General features: G+C 56.6%; 2 protein-coding genes across 3 annotated transcripts; one reads left to right on the top strand and one right to left on the bottom strand.

Annotated features, from left to right (window-relative positions):
• Positions 1–1,025: 1,025 nt before the first annotated feature.
• On the bottom strand, positions 1,026–2,792 carry LOC309884304 (uncharacterized protein). Its single transcript, XM_082773134.1, has 2 exons — positions 2,695–2,792; positions 1,026–2,106 (listed from the first exon to the last, which is right to left on the bottom strand). Exon 2 carries the CDS (start codon positions 2,090–2,092, stop codon positions 1,310–1,312), a length of 783 nt encoding a protein of 260 aa, XP_082629260.1. The 5' UTR covers positions 2,093–2,106; positions 2,695–2,792; the 3' UTR covers positions 1,026–1,309.
• Positions 2,793–2,835: 43 nt separating this feature from the next.
• Positions 2,836–18,583, top strand: MYBL2 (MYB proto-oncogene like 2). Of its 2 annotated transcripts, none has more exons than XM_082773133.1 (14): positions 2,836–3,057; positions 3,963–4,056; positions 5,157–5,228; positions 5,599–5,691; positions 7,608–7,828; positions 7,987–8,143; positions 8,906–9,175; positions 9,970–10,356; positions 11,637–11,776; positions 12,782–12,881; positions 13,538–13,651; positions 14,214–14,330; positions 15,664–15,810; positions 17,825–18,583. In XM_082773133.1, the coding sequence occupies exons 1-14, from the start codon at positions 3,038–3,040 to the stop codon at positions 17,951–17,953; spliced, it is 2,061 nt and encodes a 686-aa protein (XP_082629259.1). In that variant the 5' UTR covers positions 2,836–3,037; the 3' UTR covers positions 17,954–18,583. The 2 variants fall into 2 exon arrangements, with proteins under 2 accessions (XP_082629259.1, XP_082629258.1); XM_082773132.1 differs by lacking the exon at positions 2,836–3,057 and adding an exon at positions 3,100–3,255.
• Positions 18,584–20,077: the final 1,494 nt, after the last annotated feature.

The following is a 20,077-nucleotide window of genomic DNA, read 5'->3' on the forward strand; positions in this document are numbered from 1 at the left end:
GAGCAGCCAGAGAAGACAAGCAGCTGTTTGTCTGTTGTTTGTCTGTTGTGCTGTTCTAACAGTGAAGTAGAAGAACAGAATTTTTCAGTGAACGAAGGTTTTTTTGGGCCAAAACCACTAGCGTGAAATACGTGCAGAGGCAGTAGCTAGCTGCCTTCTCTTTTTCAAAACTGTCTCTTTGTCCCTCTAGAGGTGTTTCAAACTGTTATTCTGAAAACAGAGGTGTTTGCTTTGCTCATGAAAACACGACACTTGCTCCTTGCTGGTTGACAGGACAATTTTGAAGGAGTTCAAACAGGTGAAGGCTTTCAAGAAGCGAAGCTGGGCCAAGGGCCAGTTGGGCACCCAGCACACCCCAGGCTTAACACATCAATGAAATTATCGCTGCACTTCAGAGAAGCTGGGTGCAAGTTACTTTCCCCTTTTTCCTCTACTCTCTCACGGAGTGTTTTATCACTTCACCTTTCATTTATCCCTGAAAGAAGAGGGAAGGCTGCATATTGCTTTTTTTTTTTTTTTTTTTCCAGCAACCTCTAAATGCTCCGGGAAAGCTGGTTTTAACGAGACATTTTCCGTGTCTCCTGGCAGCACCTACTGGAGAAGGGGGAAAAGACAAAGCAGAGGGGTAAGCTGGGGGCAAGCACACCTTTGGAAGGAAGGGGGACATGGAAGCGGCCGAGCTGGGTGAGCGCAGCTCGGGCTGTGCTTCTCCCCTCGTGCCAGAAGAGGGATCCCCAGCCCCGCCGCCTCCCTCGCCCCAGCTCCCCGCGGGCAGCGGCCGGCCCCGGGCCGGGCTGCGGGGCAGGGCCCCGGCCGCTGCTTCCCCTCCTTCTCCGGTCCCCCCCCGGGGCCAGCAGCGAGGTAACGGCGGGGGGGGGCGGCCCCGGGCCCGGACACTTCGTGGGCACCGTTCCCGGGGCTGGGGAGGGGGGAGGCGGCCGGGCTGCGGCCCGCAGGGGGGAGGAGGAGGCGCTGGAGCCGGGCCCGGGGCCCCCCAGATAAGCCCCGTGGGGTGGGGGTGAGGGTTGGAGGGGGTTTGGGTGCGCCCCGGTGGGCACAGAGAGCCAGGGAGCAGGCGAAGGAGGAAAAACTTTAATCTTTATTGCGTTAATACAAAGGACAACCGTACGGGAGGAACGGGGAGCTCTCAGGGTGCTGCCAGCTGGTAGCGTCCTGAGCCCTTTCCCCTAAAATCTGGCTCCAGCTGGGGGATGCCGAGCATCACCTCGGTGCCTCACCAGCAAGCTGTGGGGTTCCAGTGGTCCGGCACGAGCTGCCTGCACCCCATGGGATTCACCGGCGGGGCAGCTCACGGCAGCGTCTCGGGTCTGGAGCCCCGGCAGCAGCAGCAGCACAGGGCTGGGTGTGCAAACACAGAGCTGGGCTCGAGATCGCTCAGCTGGGCCTCGTGGGTGGCAGAGCCGTGGGGCAGGGCAGGGTGCCTCCTGAAGGCACCGGGCCAGGTCACAGGAATGACGACGGAGGTCTCCAGGGATGGCGTGTCCGGCTTGGAGCACCCCATTAACCTCAGCTCCTCGGTGCTCGTGTCAAGGAACAGGCTGGTGTCCAGGGGGGCTTTTATTTCCGAGATTTCCCAGCGGGGTCCTGGAGGCTTGCCAGGGGTTGGGGGGTCACTCAGGTGCTCGGTGCTCCTGGAAAGCAGGCTCTCCGGCAGCTTGGGGTGCTTTTCTTTCTTGCATGGCGTGGAAGTGTTGTGTGACGCCACGTCCATCAGGCAGCCGGCTTGGCTGGGCAGCCCGGAGAGGTCGGAGGCAGCGTGGCCGTAGGGAGTCTTGCAGAAGCAGACGAGGCTGATGTCAGAGCTGCCCTGGGTCAGGCTGTGCGGGTCGGGCTTCACGCAGCTGCCCAGCACCTCTGGCTGCTTCAGGACGCACAGGGAGCTGCTTTTTGTCACGCTCTCCAAGTCCACCAGAAGCTCCAAGGTGCTCGGTCTCGAGGCGCTGCCGGAGTCCGCGTAGTAACTGCAGACGGGAGAAGGGTGGGTGCACCCGGGGGCTGCCGCCACGAACCCATTTTCCAGGATTTCCTTTAGGGTCAGGATGCTGGCGCTGCGCCTCTTGGTGGGCAACATGGTGCCGGGGATCGCTGTCAGAATAAAGTGTTTGTGGGGGAGCCGTGGGGCTGCATCACCGCTCCCACTGCCAAACCCATCCCCTGGTCCCACAGGAGAGCTGTGGTGGGTCGGGGCAGCGGGCACCCAGCCCATCCTCACCCCACAGTGTGACACCACCACCCCACAGCCCATTTATAGGGTCTGTAATGGTGTCAGCCATGGGGGAGCGGCTCACCCCAGCCCTATATCCTCCTCAGCGGGCTGGGGGAGCACCCCCAGAGCTGCTTTTTGGCAGCTTCAGCCTGCACAGTGCTGCTCTTAGCTTCATTTTTCTGGGTTTAGGGGCCTCGGGCAGCCTCCCGATGCCCTGGGGGTGCTGGGGGCGAAGGATGCTGTGTGGGGGTTTTTGTAGGGTTAGGGCAGGGCGCAGGGCACTGCGCGACCATGCCACCCGCTGAGAGGGTCAGAGGCAGCCAGAAGTCACCCTCTGCCCCAAACCCTTTAAAAACTGAGGCAGAAAGCGCCTAAACTCGCTTTAAAGAGCCCAGCCTGGAGAATGAACTCGCCCCGAGCCCCCCGCCCCCAGAGAACGCGCCCGGGAAATACAAAGCGCCACTTGCCTTCAGCGCAGCCGCCCTCGATCCGCGCCTCCCGCCCTTGCTTCTCACGATGTTATACCCCTGCTAATCAATTAATTAATTAATTAACGGCCCCCCCCAACCCCCCCAGCGGGTGCCGTTCGGTCTGTGCCCGCCCGGGGGCGCGGACACGCGTGGGGGGGGGGGGGTTGAAGCGGGCGGGCGCCCTCCCGCGCGCGCCTCTTTGTGAGGCGGCGGCGCGCAGGCGCGGCCCGGCCCCGCGCGGGGGGGGGCCGCCGTTGGCGCGAGATAGGAAAAAAAAAAAAGGGGGAAAAGGGGAAAAAAAAGTAAAAGGCAGAAGCGCCGGGCCCGGCCCGACCCCGCCATGGCGCGCCGCAGCCGCGGGTGAGTGGTGTCCCCGCGCTGCGTCCCTGTCCTTGTGTCCCCCCCCCCGCCGTGTCCCCCTGGGGGCCGCCTTCCCGCCGGGCTCGGGGAGCGGCCTGAGGCCGGCACGGGCGGGCGGATGGACGGACAGACGGAGCTGCCGGCGGACAGACGGACCGGGCACCCCCCAGCCCGCCCGGGGTCACTCGGCGGCGTGGCGTGGGTCTATGGGGGGAATGGGGGGGGAATGGGGGGTGGGGGGGGGGAGGTGGGTGAGGGGGAATGGGGGGTGGGGGGGGGGAGGTGGGTGAGGGGGAATGGGGAAAGTGGGGGGGGTGAGGGGGGAAATGGGGGTAAATGGGAGGAATGGGAGGTAAATGGGGGAAATATGAGGTGAATGGGGGTAAATGGGGGGAATGTGAGGTAAATGGGGGGGGTAAACGAGGTAAATGTGAGATCAATGGGGGGTAAATGGGGGAAATATGAGGCAAATGTGAGGTAAATGGGAGTAAATGGGGGGTAAATGGGGGAAATGGGGGGTAAATGGGGTAAAAGGAGTGAAATCTGAGGTAAATGTGGGGTAAATGGGGGATCTGGGCCTGGGTTTTGCCCCCCCCCCCTCCCCGTTGGCAGCATGGTGACAGGGGCTGCCTGCTGCTGCTCCCCCCCCAGTCTGAGGAGGGGAGCAGGGCCAACCCCTGGGCACAGCCCTCAGGCAGGGACAGGGGCTGGGAGAAGCCCCCCAGCTCCTCGGCAAGTGGCAAAGCGCCTGCTGGGGTCTGCAGGGTCCCCTCTATGGCCTGGGGAAGGCCTGAGGTGACAGGGCTCAGCCTGGGAGGGTCTGGAGGGGGGTCTGGGGCTCTGCACGCCGTGGCCACTCCCCCCCTGCTGCAGTTCTCTCAGCAGCACCCTGTTTGTTTCGGCAGCGAGGAGCAAGATGAGCTGCACTGCCAGGACACCGACTCGGACGTGCCGGAGCAGCGGGACGGCAGGTGCAAAGTCAAGTGGACGCAAGAGGAGGTGAGTGAGAGCCTGGCGCTCGCCGAGGGCAGGTGTTTGGGGCGTGCAGCTGTGTTCCTCCATCCCAGTCCTCGCCCGCTGGCTGCAGCCCCAGCTCACGTTGTCTCGCTGCTGGAGAAGGCCGTGTGCCTGAGGTCTTAGCGAGAAGAAGCTCAGGTGAGTTTGAAGTACAGCCTGGAGAGCAAGGGCTCTCGCTGCTTCCAAACCTCAGCCTTGAGTGAGGCATCTGCTGCCTGTAGCTGTCCAGTGGGGCCCTGGAGGATGGCCGAGGTCTTCAGCGAGCTGACTCACACAGTGGACGTGCCCTCCCTTCCCTGCAGCTAAAGCAGGGAGTGCTGAGACTGTTAAGGTCGTGGCTTAGTTGTTCTGGCTGGAAGCCTGAAACTGTTTGGGGTGTTTTCTACCCTCCTCCCCAGTTCCTCCATAATCCTTGTGTTTTGTGTGAAAACTATGAAATGTTCTATCTCCCTTGGAGGCTGAACACATGTGAGAGTGGTCTTTGTGCAGAGGACAGGGAATTATTTCTTACCTTTGCCCAGCCAGAACACACAGGGAAGGAAGCCTGTAGCAGGCTTTGTGTGAGTGGTAAGAGTAGGCAAACCTGGGCAGTGACAGGGTGTACGAGAGAGAAGATGTAGAGACTCTCAGTGCAGGAAAGCAGCAGGCTGTCTGGCCTGTGGTGATGCACTTCCAATGGTTGGTTTCTTTGGCCAGGCAAAAGCAGTGTCTGAGTTGGGAGACGGGCTGCCTGGTCAGGGGCATACCGGGGCTGGATAAGCCCTGGCCGTGTAGTTTGAGCCAAACTGCCCTGGGATGGAGATGAGGTGGGCCTGGAGGTGACCACAGCAACTGAGCGGATGTTTTGTGCTCAGCTCTTGTTGTCCACACCCTCGCTCAGAGCCCTGAGCCAAACAGCTGGGCTCCACGCACCAAGGTGCTGCAAAAGGGCAGTGAGAGCCACGTTCCTCCCCATAAAGCAGACACACACACCTGGACAGTTAAAAACACCTAGATTGTTCTCTTGATGCTGTCAGCCCAGGAGTGCCTGTGGCATGTTTTGCCTCAGTGTATGTGAAAGTGGATGTCTTTGTTCTTTGCAGGATGAGCAGCTGAAGATGTTAGTAAGACATTACGGGCAGAATGACTGGAAGTTCCTGGCCAGTCACTTTCCTGTAAGTGACCCCTTGCCCGGTTGGGAATCGTAGCGTTTGCATGTTGTTTCTTGTGCTCAGGGCGCTGGTTCTCTGCGTGCAATGCCTCTTGCAGTGGGACTCTGTTCTGTGGCTGCTACTGTCAAAGAAATCGGTGCTCCTTCAGGGCAGGGAGACATTTCTTGCTTAGAGGACTTTCAAGGGCACGTCTGTTGGAGCCGGGACGAGAAACTGAGGTTCCTGTCCCTACCTTCCATGCCCAGTAGTCACAGTATGCCTTCTCTGTGCATCTGCAGGTTTTCCAGGGGGCAGGCTGTGTGTGGGGGATGCTGTTACAGGGCTTTTTGGAGCCTCCGGCCTGATGTATGGCTACTCTGATTCCTTTCCCCAGAACCGCAGCGACCAGCAGTGCCAGTACCGGTGGCTGAGGGTGTTGAATCCAGACTTGGTTAAGGGCCCTTGGACCAAAGAGGAGGACCAAAAGGTAAGCCCAGGGAGGGCAGGGGCTGAGCCGTGACCCTCTGTGGAGAGGGCAGAGGTGTTGGACCTGCAAGTCTTCCTTGAAAACAGCGGGTGGTTCTTCCCAGTGGTACCCACCAGAGCAGAACTCTGAGCGGTCCCGAGCACCCTAACGCAGCTGTGGCTGTGATGAGCAGAAGCAGCTCTAGGCCTCTTCAGCTAAATCATAGAATGGCTCGGGTTGGAAGGGACCTCAAAGATCACCTAAGTCCAACCCCTGGCTGTTGGCAGGGACACCACCCACTGCATCAGGTTGGCCAGGGCCTCGTCCAGCCTGGCCTTGAACACCTCCAGGGATGGGGCACCCACAGCCTCTCTCAGGGCAGCCTGTGCCAGGGACTCACCATCTTCTGAGTGAAATCTCTTCCTAAACGCTCTCTGTTTCACACTGTGCTGCTGCAGTAGGCTGGCATGGGGGAGAGCAGAACAGGGAATTAATTCATCCAGCTGCTGGTAGATTTCTGCCTGACCTGCCCGTGTTGGACCTGAGAGAAAATAAAACTGGCTTTTTGTGTGCTACAAACAGCCTAAAGTGGATCTCTGATACTGGCCAGGTGAACTGTGACTTCTGAGAGTGTTCCTCTCTGCTGATTTGGGAGTGAACCCAGAGTGGCTAGCTTAGACACACATCATCTCTATGTGCCTAAGAAAATTTGAAAATGATTCCTAGTCATGTGCTTTCTGATGCAACATTTCCTAGTTTATCGTTTTTTCTGTAACGCTCCTGCTCTCCCGTTTCTTCCCATTTTGCTCCTGCTGCAGGCTGCTGTGGTCCCTTCTGCAGCCCGGGCTTCCTATCCACGCGTTACATCAAACGCTTCTTGAGGAAGCTTATCGTGGTGCCCTCTCACCTTCCGACCGCTGCTGCCTGCTCTCCCCTTGCCCTGCCATGTCCCAGCTGCCACGCAACTTATTCTCGGTGCCCCCTACCCTCGTGGCAAGGCTGGGCTCCAGCCTTCTCCTGCTCAACCTGAAACAGCCTGGAGCTTTTCTCTGCAGCCTCCCCAGCTCCTTGGGTTGTGCCGCATCTCGGTACCTTTGGCCTGTTTGTCTGCCCCGGACAGTCGGTCCGCAGCAGGGTTGTTAATTATGAACCCTTTGAGCTAGGCTCAGCTGGGCAGGGTGAAAATGCCCCTTTAGAGCTGCCTGGCCTCCTCTGTAGGATTTTGGCAGTCTCAGCATTGCAGGCAGCAGGTTATGTGGTAATGATTTGCCCTGACTGGTGCATGGATGTATTTCAGGGCAACCAGCACAGGTTCCCCTCCCAGAAGCATCTGCAGTGAACCTCAGGCAGAAGTGACAAAGCCCCAGGTGAAGGGGAAGCAGCAAAGCGGATGGCTTTTAAGTGAATATTGCCCCTTTCTGCTTTGGAGCTTGCACCATGCGTCCTGATGTTAGTGGAGTGGGCCCTGGCATGTCCTGAGGGTGGCAGCCTGTGTTACAGGGGGCTGTGCCACGCTGTCCCTGCAGGCAGAGCAGTGCAGAGCTGGTGGGGACTGCCTCCACGCAGCCAAGGTCTCAGGAGGAGGGAGGGCAGAGGAGCCTTGGGGCGTGTGTGTGGGACTTGACGCTTGTTCTGCACCCCCTGCACCTGCCCATCTCCATCCCAGTTCTCTGTGAGCTGTCACCTGCATTCATAGGTGTTGTGTGGCAAAGGGGCTGCATGAAAACAGCCCCCTTCCGAAACACGGCTAGGTTTTGCTCACAGAAGTGTTCACCTGGCTGTCAGTGCTGGGTCCCTCCAGCTTTTTCCCTAAGGGGTCCTTCTCTGTCTGCCCTTCCCCGGTCCCCATACAGGTGGAAAGCAAAGCCTGAAGATGACTGTATTGACCCTCCCCTCCTTTGTTCCGTTCCCTTCTTTCCCTCCCGCTCTTTTCAAAGGTAATTGAACTGGTTAAAAAATATGGCACCAAACAGTGGACTCTGATAGCCAAGCACCTGAAAGGGCGGTTAGGGAAGCAGTGCCGGGAGCGCTGGCACAACCACCTGAACCCTGAGGTGAAGAAGTCCTCATGGACAGAGGAGGAGGATCGCATCATCTTTGAGGCCCACAAGGTCCTGGGGAATCGCTGGGCTGAGATTGCCAAGCTGCTGCCTGGGAGGTAGGACCTCTTTGCTCACTGACACCTTCGCAGCTGGGTGGCCGGTGGAGATCCACGCGCTGGGCTCACCAGCTGGGGCTGGGGAGCTCCCAGGAGCTCTGAGCTGTGCTTTAAAGCTGTGCCTGACGGTGCTTTGTTCTCTGCCACTTGCTTTGCAGGACCGACAATGCTGTGAAGAATCACTGGAACTCCACCATCAAGCGCAAGGTGGACACGGGCGGCTTCCTCAACGACACGAAGGAGTCCAAGCCGCTGTACTTGCTCGTGGAGGTGGATGACAAGGAGAGCCAAAGTGGATCGAGAGCTGGGAGCCAGGTACCACAGCAGCACGTGGGCACTCAGGTCTGTCCTCAGCTCTGCTAACGGGCATCAGAGCTGTTGGGCCACCCTCCTGCTGCCTCTAAAGCTGCCTTCAGCACAGCCTGGTGTCTGTGTGGAGTCTGTGCCTTCCCCCAGCCTTCTCCGAGACACTGACTCTTGACAGACCTCCCCCTCCGGGAGCTAGAGGCATAACGTGTGCCCGAGCGTGTTATCCAAGTGGAGGACGGCAGTCTGCTAGTGCTGTCGTTATCTTGCCACCCCTAGTGTCAAGGCTGTTGGAGAGTCTGAAGATATTTTTTGGCTCCATTGTGCTGTTGCTGGTGGGAGAGGCTGCTCCAGATGGTGCGGTGAGGGGGACATGGAGAAGAGGTGTTGTGTTCCCTCCCTGCTTTAGAGACAGAAAGTGATTACACATAATTATTCGTGTCAAGAAAGCATGCAGTTTTTAAAGGTGGGCTCTGGGGAAGCAGGAAATGCAGAATTACTGCTACCTGCTCAGCCCACATTTTACTTCCCTTTGAGATACCGTTGAGAGAAATATTCAGTTAAGCAGTTCTGTGCTGATTAAGTTGGATGGAGTCCTCTTTCAGATGCTGTATGGGACAGCAGTGAGGGAGAACAGGGATGTGAGACGAGCCAAAAGGCTGGTATGAAGGCAGGAGATGAATGGGTCCCGGGATCCGTGCTCCTGTTCCCAGGCCTTGACTTCGCTCTCTTCCTGCTAACGGCCGGGCTTTCTTTCTTCTTGGTGAGCAGAGTGTCCTGCCGAACTGGCCGGTCGATGTCTCAGAAATAAAGGAAGAGGACGTCAGTGACGAGGAGGTGACGGGCCTGCAGGAGCTGCCCTCGGAGCTGCCAGCTGCTGACCTGGCAGAGCACAACGGCGAGGGGACCCCAGACGACGTGGTGCCTGAGGAGGACCCCGCGTGTGTCCCGTCACCGTACAAGTGGGTTGTGGAAGCCACCAACTACTTGTGCCCGACCTCTGTGCCCGCCTTCAGTGAGGCTCTGGACATGATTGAATCCGTAAGTAGCAGACCCTTGCTCCTCTGGAGGGTGGCTGTGGTAGGGCCTGATTTCCACACCGTTCCTGTTGATGAATTTACTTTGTCCCCTTGCTCATTGCCATGGGCGTCCTGAGCAGGGCTGGGGCATTCCTTCAGGCTGGCCTTGAAGGCAGCAAAATGCTCTGGTGATGTATAAATGGGCAATGTCTTTGCAGCCGGGTTTATGAGATGATTATCAGGGAAACATTCGCTTTGCAGGTGTAAAGGAGATCGAAGACTCTGCCTAGGGCTTAACGGCCCATTTGTGGGTCCTTAGAGGCCTGTGTGGTAGTTTGGGTATTGATGGGGCTGAGCTGTGACGGGTCTGGCTATTTTTAATCTGGTTCCAGCAGCGTGCTTTACAGCAGGGCTCTGTCTCCACGGTACTGCGGTGACCAAGCCTGTAGTTCGGTGACAGTTGTGTCACGCAGCCCCTGTCCCTCGCCACTTCTGGTTTGTCCCCTGTGTGCAGAGGCAGCTGTAAGTGCAGCTGTGCTGTGAGCCGAGCTGAGAAACCAACCTAGCGCAAATAAAAAAACCTGCCCCTTGCAAACCACAACTTTCAGCTGGATCCGTTCCCTGCCCTGCTTCTCAGCTGTGCTGACGGCAGAGGGGAGGAAGGCTTGAGCTCCTCTCTAGCCAGGCTCCGTGCAAAAGCTGCTGGAGTCTCACACACCTGCTTGTTTCCCCTCTTGGCTGATCTCTGCAGCTGCACCCCTCAGCTGCTCAGCCCTCCTTCCCCGGGCGGTTGCTGAGGGCTTCCTTTGTGCGCAGGACCCAGACGGGTGGTGTGACCTGACCCAGTTTGACCTGCCCGAGGAGCCCTCCGCTGGCAGCAGCAGCAGCAGCAGCAGCCCCGTGAGGCAGACGCCCAGCAAGCCAACCCCGTCCCTGCCCAACGTCACCGAGTACCGCCTGGACGGCCACACCATCTCCGACCTCAGCAAGAGCAGCAAGGGGGAGCTCATCCCCATCTCCCCGCACGCGGAGGTGAGCTTTGGCACGCCGCCCTCCGTGCTGAAGAGGCAGAAGAAGAGGAAGATCTCCCTCTCCCCCGTCACGGAGAACGCCCCCAGCACCAGCCTCTCCTTCCTCGACTCCTGCAACAGCATGACGCCCAAGAGCACCCCTGTCAAGACGCTGCCCTTCTCCCCTTCTCAGGTAAGGAGTGTGCTGCTTCTGTCTCTGGGCTGCTCCGTGCAGGGCATAACTGCCCTGGCAGCGGGGTAGCAGCGTGGCAACAGTGCAGGTGGCTGTCCTGGGGTATTTCCAGCTAAATCATTCACCCGGGCTGGGCAGCACATGCTGGTGCACGTCTTTGAGTTGCTGTGCTTGGGAAAATGCTTCTGGGCCTTCTCTTTGTTGCAAAACAAACTCAGAACTGTTCCATTTTACCATCGTTCTTAGAACGTCTGCACATGTGCATGCATGGTTTCCTCCAAAACACCTTGCTGGAGCCCTGTGGTGTTCAAACACCCTGACTTCTGCGTTGATGTGGTGGAGTTCTGCCTGTAAAACAGGATAAGCCACCCAGCACAGCTCCCGCAGCTGCTGTCATTCAGAACCCATCTCCCTGGGCCACTCGCTGGCTAAGCCTGCCAAGCCGTTGTATTTCTGCTGTTTCTGCAGCCCTTGGTGGCACAAGGGAGAGCACCACAGGACACTGACACCCAAGTTCAGGTGGACCTTGAATGCAGGGCCAGCAGGAACAGGGAAAGCAGAGTAGGGCCTGAAATGTGCAGTTCTGTGGAGCGAGGCCTGGAATCAATCTGAGAAGACAAACTGCATCTCCTGTCTCAGACTGAACTCCAGCCGTCAGTGAACGTAACACAAACAGCTCTTCTCGCAGTAGGTTTTTGGGTACAAACCTCGTTCCTTGTGGGAGGAAAGCTGTCATTTATTAGCTGTCGTGAAATAAAATCCCAGCAGAGATGAGGCAGTCAGCGGTTTTCTTACAGTTTAGGTTGAGGACAGCTCAGTACAAAAGCTGTCAGCTTTTATGCAGCCGACAGACTGTTGTGTTACTTGGACTGACCTCATGTTTGCTGACCTGAGCTCAGAGCAGGATTTCGGTGTGCAGGCAGTACCTTTCCTTCTCCGCTTTTCTTGGCATTAGCTGGACCAGTACAAGCATAGACCCCCCTCCACCTTGTAGCTGCCCAAAGTTGTACCTGCTTTTCCTCTTGGGAACTGAATAAACTTGGTAGGTGTGAGGCACCTTCGTGCATGTGCCCACGTACAGGACGGTACCACAGCAAGTCCCAGCTCATACAGGAGTTGTCCTGGTTCCTTCTGGAACAGATCTGCTAGTGCCACTCGGTATGGGAGGGTTGTCCCTATATCAGGCTTCCCACTTTATTTAAGTAGAGATAACGACCAGTGATTTCGTGTTAGGCAGTCTGAGACTGACTGTGTGACTCTTTCTTTCTTGTGCTGTGCAGTTCCTAAATTTTTGGACCAAACAGGATACGCTAGAACTGGAGAACCCATCTCTGACCTCCACGCCTGTGTGCAGTCAGAAGGTGATTGTCACCACCCCGCTGCACAGGGACAAGACCCCTCTGCTCCAGAAAAACTCAGCGTAAGTCCTTTCTTTCTCCTCAGCCATTCCCTGATACCTGAACATTTTCCTTTCTCACACGAGTTTGATTCAAATCAAGCGTACCTCCCACGGCACTTGTACTGGCACCACCAAGAGTGGCAGGGCAGTCTGGGCATTTCCTTGAATCACTGTAGCACCCAAAGCCAGTTGTTGCCCCGCAGCTGCAGGCCACAAGTGTCCCATCTGGTTGGGGCCGCAGCCAAGTGACCACCGCAGTGCTCAGCTGCTGGGTGGGCTGCTGCCTTCTGTGCACGTCTTTGTCTGGGAAACACTGCTGTGAGCCCTGTGCCAGCAGGGGAGGGATTTGGGCTTCCTCAGCAAGGGCTGTTCAGATCCATCCCTGGAGCTCTGCAGCCTCAGCTTCGCCTGACCTCTGGGAGCCCAGGACCACGATCTGAAGGCACCGTACCAGCCAGGAGAGGGAGGGTGGCCTGCACAGTGAATGATTTTTGTCTCTGCACGTCACTACGCTGGTGCAGCACCGTGTGTGGAGGTACTGGCTGTGGTTCCAAAGCTGGCATGACCCAGAGCAGCTCCCACATGCCGGTGGTACAACCTGGCTGCTCGAAGTGTGTGCCCCAGGGGTTTCCACTGGTCCAGCTCTGATGGGCACAAAGCCCCGGCTGGCCCTGGGGAGCTCCACCAGCAGGGCTCTGGGATGCCTGAGTCTCAGGTGTTGTCCTGCTTTCTGATGAGGGTGCTGGAGCAGCATAGTTGGTACTTCTGGAGGACATTTTCCCTACTCAAGGCTCCTTGGTGCCTGTTAGCCCTGCTTCTGCCCCAGGAATCACAGAATTGTCTAGGTTGGAAGAGACCTCAAGATCATTGAGTCCAACCTCTAATGCTCCAGCCAGGCAGACGGTTTCTGCTGTTACTGTGTGAGACTGCTGGTGGCTCGTGTAATAAGAGGGGTTGGAAGGACAGGTTTTACTTAGTGGTTTATGCCGCGTTAATCCTTTATTTTTCCCTACTTTCCGCTGCCAGGTTTGTCACGCCAGATCAGAAGTACGTGGCGGACAACACGCCGCACACCCCCACACCTTTCAAAAACGCCCTGGAGAAATACGGACCAATAAGGCCCCTGGTACGTAACAGACAGGTCTGTGGCTCGCTGCTGGCAGTGCCTTGCTCCCAGGACACGTGGTGAACAAAAAAGGGCTGTGGGGTCGGTTGCAGCCGAGCTGCGAGCCAGCTGTCATCTGTGCAGTAACAGGGTGCGGCCTGGTAGTGCCAGGCGGAGGTGAGAGGGATGAAGGAGCCCTGGTCAGAGTGAATATGGCGTGGTCGGTAGCGGCAGGACTTCTGGCTGCTCTGCAGAGCTGCCAAAACAGCCCAAACTGCCCGTGAGTCAGTGGCTGGCTGCTGATGACCTTGAGGCAGAGCAAGGGAATGATCTGCCTTTGTGTCTGGGTCTCTGACGGGAATTTAATGCAGGTGCTGGGGGCTGGCAGCTTCAGTGTGCCACGACTTCAGGGCTCGCTGCTCTCTTGATGGCATGTTTGGGATTTAGCTGGTCAGACATTCTCCTGTGTATGGAGATCTTGTGAATCTGTTAGGCTAACAGAAATCTCATCACGTCTTTTCCTACTGGGAAGAAAATACTTCGTAATGTTTGTCTTCCCACTGGGAGCTCATGTGGGCTGCTCTGGCCCTGTTGTCTGTGGAGGGAATAGCAGAAAGTGTGCTCAGTGTACGGATGTTGACTGTCCTATGCTCTCTCTTCCTGCCTCCTCACACCAGCCCCAGACTCCTCACCTGGAAGAAGACTTGAAAGAAGTTCTCCGAAGTGAGGCTGGCATTGAACTGATCATAGAGGACGATGTGAAGCCCGAGAAACAAAAGAGAAAACAAGGGGTGAGCTGGTTTAACACCCAGTATCTGCTTGTGGGCTGTCCTGTGTTGTTGAGGGGTGTCTTTGCTGGTTAGTTCATCCTCCTGTTGATGCCAAAAAGCTTTTCAGTGTGTGGCTGCTACCTTTTGGTCAGTGAGACTGCTCGTGTGCCTGAGGTTAAGACCTGCTTGAAATACTGTGAGGTGTGGCCTGGTCTATGCAGAACTCACGTCTGTGCTAGGAGATGCTGTCTCCTAACGTACAGGAGAGACTCGTGAAGCATTTGTGGGAGGTTGGGAGTCCCCAGAGGCTGAGGACTGGTGTGCAAAGGCTCAGTTGCCAAAGGTGTTGTGGCTTTCCCTTCCTGCTGGAAGGGGCTTTCCCTTCTAAATCGGTGGCTCTTGGTGCCAGCGAGGAGAGCACAAGAAGCTGCTGTGCCCTGTGGTGGGGAAGGATGCAATCCATCTTCCTGAGGTGCTGGTACAATACAGATGTGGGGTGACGTGGGCTTGCTGTGCACCCTGGCCCTTAGGAGGGGAGGTCGCTGAGCTGATTCGTGCTGACACGTGTGTTTGTGTCCCCCAGCTGCGCAGGAGTCCCATCAAGAAGGTCCGGAAGTCGCTGGCGCTGGACATTGTGGATGAAGATATGACACAGAACGTGCCTGCCCTCCCCAAGAACATCTGCTTCAAAAGAACCCAGGTGAGGGGTGCTGTGAGCAGAGCTGGGAGAGGTCTGGCTGAAACGGGGCTGAGAGGTGAACTTGGCTGCTGAGCTGTTCTAGCAGGGGATCTCTGGATAGGGATCTGGGCCAGTTGGGCCTGCAGTCCTTGTCCAGGATCCTCCACAAGCTTTCCGGAGAGTTGTGGGGGCAGAGTGCCTGCCCGAGAGGTTAGGGTGGGTTTTTAGAAGGAGCTGTCCAGAAGGCAGCAAGATGGGCTTGGTACCAGCACTGCGCTATTTCTCCTCCTTCCTTGGCTGCTGCAGAAGCTGCTGCTCTGCTTCTTGCTGTTGTCAAGCTCTGCGTGTAGGTGAGGAAGGAAGGGGCTGTTGCAATTTTTGTTCTCCAATACCAAAGCACAAGCGTTTCACTGACATGCCACATGCCCAGAACTCTAAATGCATTGTGGCCCTCTCCATTCTCATCCCACCACACACGTTTGTTTGACCTCAAGGGTCTGGTTTAGTGAGCTGATCCTGCAGACCTGTATCAGAAGGGGAAGATAATCACTTGCTCTTGGCCACTTTGTTTCCCTAAATTGAGTAGCCAAGGGAGTGGATGAACCCTCGATGCAGCACTGTTGCGAGGAAGGAGGAAGCAGATTGCTGCTCTTCCACCAGCAGCTGTTCTGTAGCATCAAGCTGTTACTGAGAGCATTCCCAGGCATCTGTGCTGCCCCGTGCCTCAGTGCTGCTGAAGCAGAGGGCTTGTTCTGCTCTCCCAGCACTTCCCTGGGCTTGGCTGTAGGCTTCTTCCCATCACCACTGATGCTTTTGTTTGCTGACTTTAGTGACCATGGGACCTCTAGCCCTTGAAAGCAACAGAAAGACTTTTTTTTTCTCCTGACAGTAGCACCTTAACATAGGGGCTATAGGATCCAGAGTGCAGGCATGGTGTGGGACTGTAGGTGAAATGAATCACAGCCTGAAGGGGAGAGACACTAGGTGAATAGAAATCCTGGTGACAAAGCTGCCTGCAGGAATAGGTGCAAATTCCCTCCTTGTTTGACCTCCCAGCTGCTTTTCTGCCTGGGAAATGGGAGAAGCCTTTCATCCTCTTGTCCTCAGAGCCCTCAGGCTGCCCTAGCTGAGGCTGGCTGTAGGGTGAGAGGCACCTTCCTGCCTGGAGATGAAGGCTGTATCTGAGCACAGCTGCTTGTTTTTTGCATCAAGATCAATTTCAGGCTCGGCCACCTGCCTTTGAACGTGTGGATGAAGTGGTGGATTTGTTAGCTGGCCTTTTGGCCAGGCCAAGCAGCAGCATCGTTAGGGCAAACGGACTTCTTTCCTCATACAGTTTTCTCTCCCGTTGCAGCCTGTGAACTTCCTGTCGAGGTCCCTGAACCTTTCCTCCTCGAGCAGGAAGAACGACTGCGGCTTGCTCAACAGAGCCTTCGTGCAAGTGCAGTCAGAGAAAATGTCCTACAGGAAGATGCCAAGCCATTTCAGACCGCCGGCACCGGTAAGCCCTGCAGCCACTCCTGCCCGACAGCTGGAGGTGCAGCCCTTGTCCCTCCTTGGGACCGAGCTCAGGAGGAACGCCGTGCGCTCTTGTGTGAGCATCTGTACGCTGTCAGGTCTCTTTACACACAGCTTTGTGGGGATGCTGAAGCAGTGGCATCACACCACAGCTCCCTCCCCTCTCTCTGCAAGCCCGCCCTTCTGTGGGGCTCAAAGCCCCATGGCTCATCAGAACTGTGGCCTATGCAGCCCTGGATTTCCTCCTGGGAACCTGCATCCCGTCCCAGCCCATCAAGGAGTTTAGATGAGGAACCCAGAAGCGAAGTAAACCTTCCTCTTCCCAGTGAGCACTCCTCGGGTGGATAGCAGCAGGTTGATCTTTTTTCTCTGACCCCAGCAGCTCTGTGAGGTGCTATGGAAGTGCTAAACACAAAGGTACTTTCCGCCCCTGTGATTTTAGGGTATTTCTAAGTTGTGGTGAAGGCTGGGTGGCGCAGCATAGGCTGCATTTATCCTGCTGTTTACCTGAGCAGAGGCATTGCAGAGCTCCAGTGGGTGCTGTTTTCTTGCCCCCCCAGCATACCCTGTGCTGAGGGGCTGGTGCCCTTATGGGTATTTGACTCTGGGGCATAAAGGGTTTCTTGTGTTCTCTGTAAATCCCCAGGGTCGCAGTTGCTGTACTTGCAGGCAGAGAGCAGAGGTGCATCCCCACTGTGTTTGGGTAGGGCGCCTTACATGGGAAGGGCAGGATTTTTGCAGGGGTGTGCCTGGGCCAGGTCATGAGAGCTCTCAGGTAGCTTGGGTGAGGATGGAAGTAGGTGTTGGCCCTGGTGAGGTGTGAAACTGCAGCTTGGGGCTTGTGTGGGGAGAGGTTCAGACCCCAGGAAGGGCTCAGGTGGTGTCTTTTCAGAGCAGCCTTGGCTCTGCCTTCAGCTAAACGCAGCATCCATCCCTGGATTAGAGCTGTCTGTTCTGAAAGCTTCCTTCTGACAAATACGTGCTCCTCAGCCAGAGTAATTCCTTCCCCTTCTCAAAGTAAACCCTACTTAAACACTTCCATTTCTCCTGCTGTCCTAGGCAGGGTCGTACTGCTCCGAGTGCTAATAGACCCATATCAATAAAGCTCTGCGAGTGACTTGAGGGTGACAGCAAGGCAGCTTGTGCGGTGACAGAGTACAGGTGTGCACTGAAATGCTGCTGCCCAAAGACAGCAGAGCTGCCCGTGGTGTTCCCGGGCTCCTGGGATTTATTGTACCACCCTAGTGCTACCCGCAGTGGCGGTTACTTATTATTCCCACTTAGCTGTGGGCTTGACCCTAAATCAGCCCCAAAGCCGTGCTGTGGCTGTGTGGGGCGTTGCTGTTAGCAGACGCTGCACATCCAGCTCTGGCTCTTTGCAGTGCCCGTGAGGGGATGTTTGCAGTTCAGGGCACTGCACATCTCTCAGCTGCATTTCTCAGGGCGTTTGCAGAGGCTGGGGAAGCCGAAGCACCTCGTGGGAGCCCTTCTTACACGCAGGGCCCGAGGCCCACCTGATTTTCAGCTCTTCCTGCGTGCTGGGAGGCCAGGCAGCGCTGCAGCTCCAGGCACCACTCACTGCTGAGGGTGGACGGTCTCTGCCCAACCCAACCCTTCGAGGTCTGGGGCTGAGCAGCTCCTGTGGGAACTGAGCTGGTTGGGAATAAACCCCAAAGCTGGTCTTGGATTCCTTTCATCCCTCTGGACTCCACAACAAAGCTTAGTTGGGTTGTGCTTTGGGGTTTTGGTCTCAACTCAAGCAAGGAAAAGCCCTCGAGGGGCCCATGGGTGGTTCAGCGCTTACCTGGGAAACTGCCAAATGTGCTCCCTGTGTTAGAGGTTTCCATTTTCCATTGGGTAGCAGGTAGGTAGGTTTATTTATTTTCACACACTGCTTTAAAACAGGTGCTTGTCCCACTAGGACACACAGAGCAGGGTGCCCAGCCCCCTCCTCTCCCACGACTGTGTCCTACAGCTGCTTTCTCTTCCCTCCATAGATGACCAGAGCTTGGAAAGCGGTGGCCTGCGGTGGAACTCGAGACCAACTCTTCATGCAGGAGAAAGCACGCCAATTTTTGGGCATGTTGAAACAAAGCCACACATCAAGGACCTTAATCTTATCATGAAGGATTGCTCTGCTCTTTTTATTTTATTTTTTAAATTCCTTTTATGAGTGGAGGGGAGGGAACCACAGAGGGGTGAGGAAAATGAAATCCTCTGCAAGGCCGTAGCCTTTAGGGGTGATTTTTTTTTCCCTCTGTTCCCAGGTAGATCTGCATTGTATTAAATTGGGCTAAGTGCTGGCTAAAGCGTGGGGTGCGAGTTCTGGAATCATTACGGAAAGGCAAACGAGGGAGGGGTGGAGAGCTGACAGCAGGAGCGCCCTGCGGGACCTGGGCTCTGCAGGCAGAAAGCTGCGCCCCACGTGCACTGGGTGCTGGACACGGACCTTGTCGGCCTGGATTCCGCCCTGCCTGCTCTGGTGCCTCGGGAATGGCTTCTGTTAAGGTTCCTGCACGCCTCACATCCCACTTCTGTCTTTCTCCAGGGGATGGAGAGGTTCTCCTGTGTGCCAGGGCAGGGGAGGCGTTGTGCTCCTGTGGGGGATGTGCTTTGGGGTGACCCGCAGTTGGAGCTGGCCGCCTGCTCCCCGCGGGGCTGCTTTGTGCTGCAGGGCTGCGGGAGCAGCGGGTGCCTCTTCCCAGGGCTGTGCTGCCTCTTGAAATAAACGATGGTGCTAACAACACCCTGCTGACCCTGTCCTTCAGCCTCGCTTCGACTCTGCCTGCGGCCTCACCACGCGTGGAGGGATTTCCACCAAGGAAATCCCTTCCAGAAGGAAGCTCTGTGCCGGGGTGCTGCCGTGCAACATTTTGGGGGCTCCTGAGTAGGGGAGGGAGTGGAGAGGGGCAGCTCGGGGCGACTGCAGCCCTTGGGTAGCTGCTGGGTGCTGCTGGCCCAGAGGAGCCTCTGCAAACCTCGGCTCCTGGGCAGTGCCACCTGGCTCTGTGCCCCCTGGGGAGGGGAGGCTGGCCCAGCTGGCCAAAATGCTCAAAAATCAGTAAGTGGTGGGGCTTAACGCTGGAGACCGGGCCTATAGGAGACGCGAGGGACAGTGCTGCTGCTTACACGCGGTGTGTGAGATCGGCTGAGCTCAAGTGATGAGCAGAAAGGCTCGGGGCTTGTTATGGAGGCAGGAGAGCCAAGATAGCGCAGCAGGAAACGCATTTTTGTGTGGGATCTGTTTCCTGTGGGCTTTCTTCTCCCCATGTAGGGGAGAAAGGATGGCTTCTTCTCACCCCCAATGGTTTCATCAGGAATATGTTTTGCTACTTGATAGGAGGGTGAAAGAGGGGATGGAGGCTGCAGGGAGCGTGGGCTGGAGAACAGCACAGAGCTCCTGGTGGAGCAGAGCCTCTGCTGTCCTCCTCCCTTCAGGGGCTGGAGCCGTGTGGGTGCTGCCCTTGCAGTGAATTTTCTTTTGGTGTAGCTAAGGCTCAAATGCAGCGATGAGAGCAGCATGTGGCTGCACTGGGAAGCTGCTGGAGGCACTGAGGAGCGGCTCCCTGGTCAGATTGGTACACGAACAGCTCTGTGAGTGCCCGTGGGCCTCTGCTGTGAGGTGCTGTCCCCTGGGAGCCAGCAGCAGGACTTGTGGCAGACGTGCCTCAGGGGGATGGCAGCACAGCAAGGGTGTCCACGCGCCCCTTTCCCTCTTTAGGGGCACTCTCCGTAGTTCCTTTGCAGGCTGGAAAAACAGGGGAGCGCTGAGTATGTCTTGTTTCAGGCTGTCATTGACGTTGGCAATACAGAGCCAAAAAATCCTTGCTGACAAACTTGTTAATAAAACCTTGGATCCTGGGAAACAAGGGAGTTTTCGGAGCCCGGCTCATTTTTCATTTCTACAAGCTCTGGGCCAAAGCAAATCCATGAAGTCATTTTTATTTCTCGTTCTCGGTGCTGCAATGTTTGCTTTGGAAATACGGCTGGGACCACTTGTCTGAAAGCCTGGCTGTAGCTGGTTGGATTTTCTTGTTATTTTAAGAGAAATCATCATAAAACCATCCATCCCTGTTTGGCCTGGGGGGCGAGGGGAGAAGCAGCCTTTGGGCACCTCCTGGATATTTTTGTCCTAATTGTCTTGGACGCATCCCAAGCTGATCCTTATTTTCTTCCGAGCCCTTGGCGTTGTGAATTTTGATTGAGATCATCCACACAACTGCTCTCCATGGGGACTGCCGCGTGGTCAG

This window comes from Aythya marila (genome assembly GCF_965140915.1).
Source record: "Aythya marila genome assembly, chromosome: 16".
NCBI lineage: Eukaryota > Metazoa > Chordata > Aves > Anseriformes > Anatidae > Aythya > Aythya marila.

What these genes read in the sequence shown, in the direction of transcription:
- LOC309884304 (XM_082773134.1), bottom strand. Translation starts at nt 2,092, where the DNA reads ATGTTGCCCACCAAGAGGCGCAGCGCCAGCATCCTGACCCTAAAGGAA.
- MYBL2 (XM_082773132.1), top strand. Translation starts at nt 3,176, where the DNA reads ATGGACGGACAGACGGAGCTGCCGGCGGACAGACGGACCGGGCACCCC. An exon ending in GGGTCACTCGGCGGCGTGGC is followed by an intron (nt 3,256 to 3,962) that starts GTGGGTCTATGG and finishes TTGTTTCGGCAG; the next exon opens with CGAGGAGCAAGATGAGCTGC. An exon ending in TCAAGTGGACGCAAGAGGAG is followed by an intron (nt 4,057 to 5,156) that starts GTGAGTGAGAGC and finishes TGTTCTTTGCAG; the next exon opens with GATGAGCAGCTGAAGATGTT.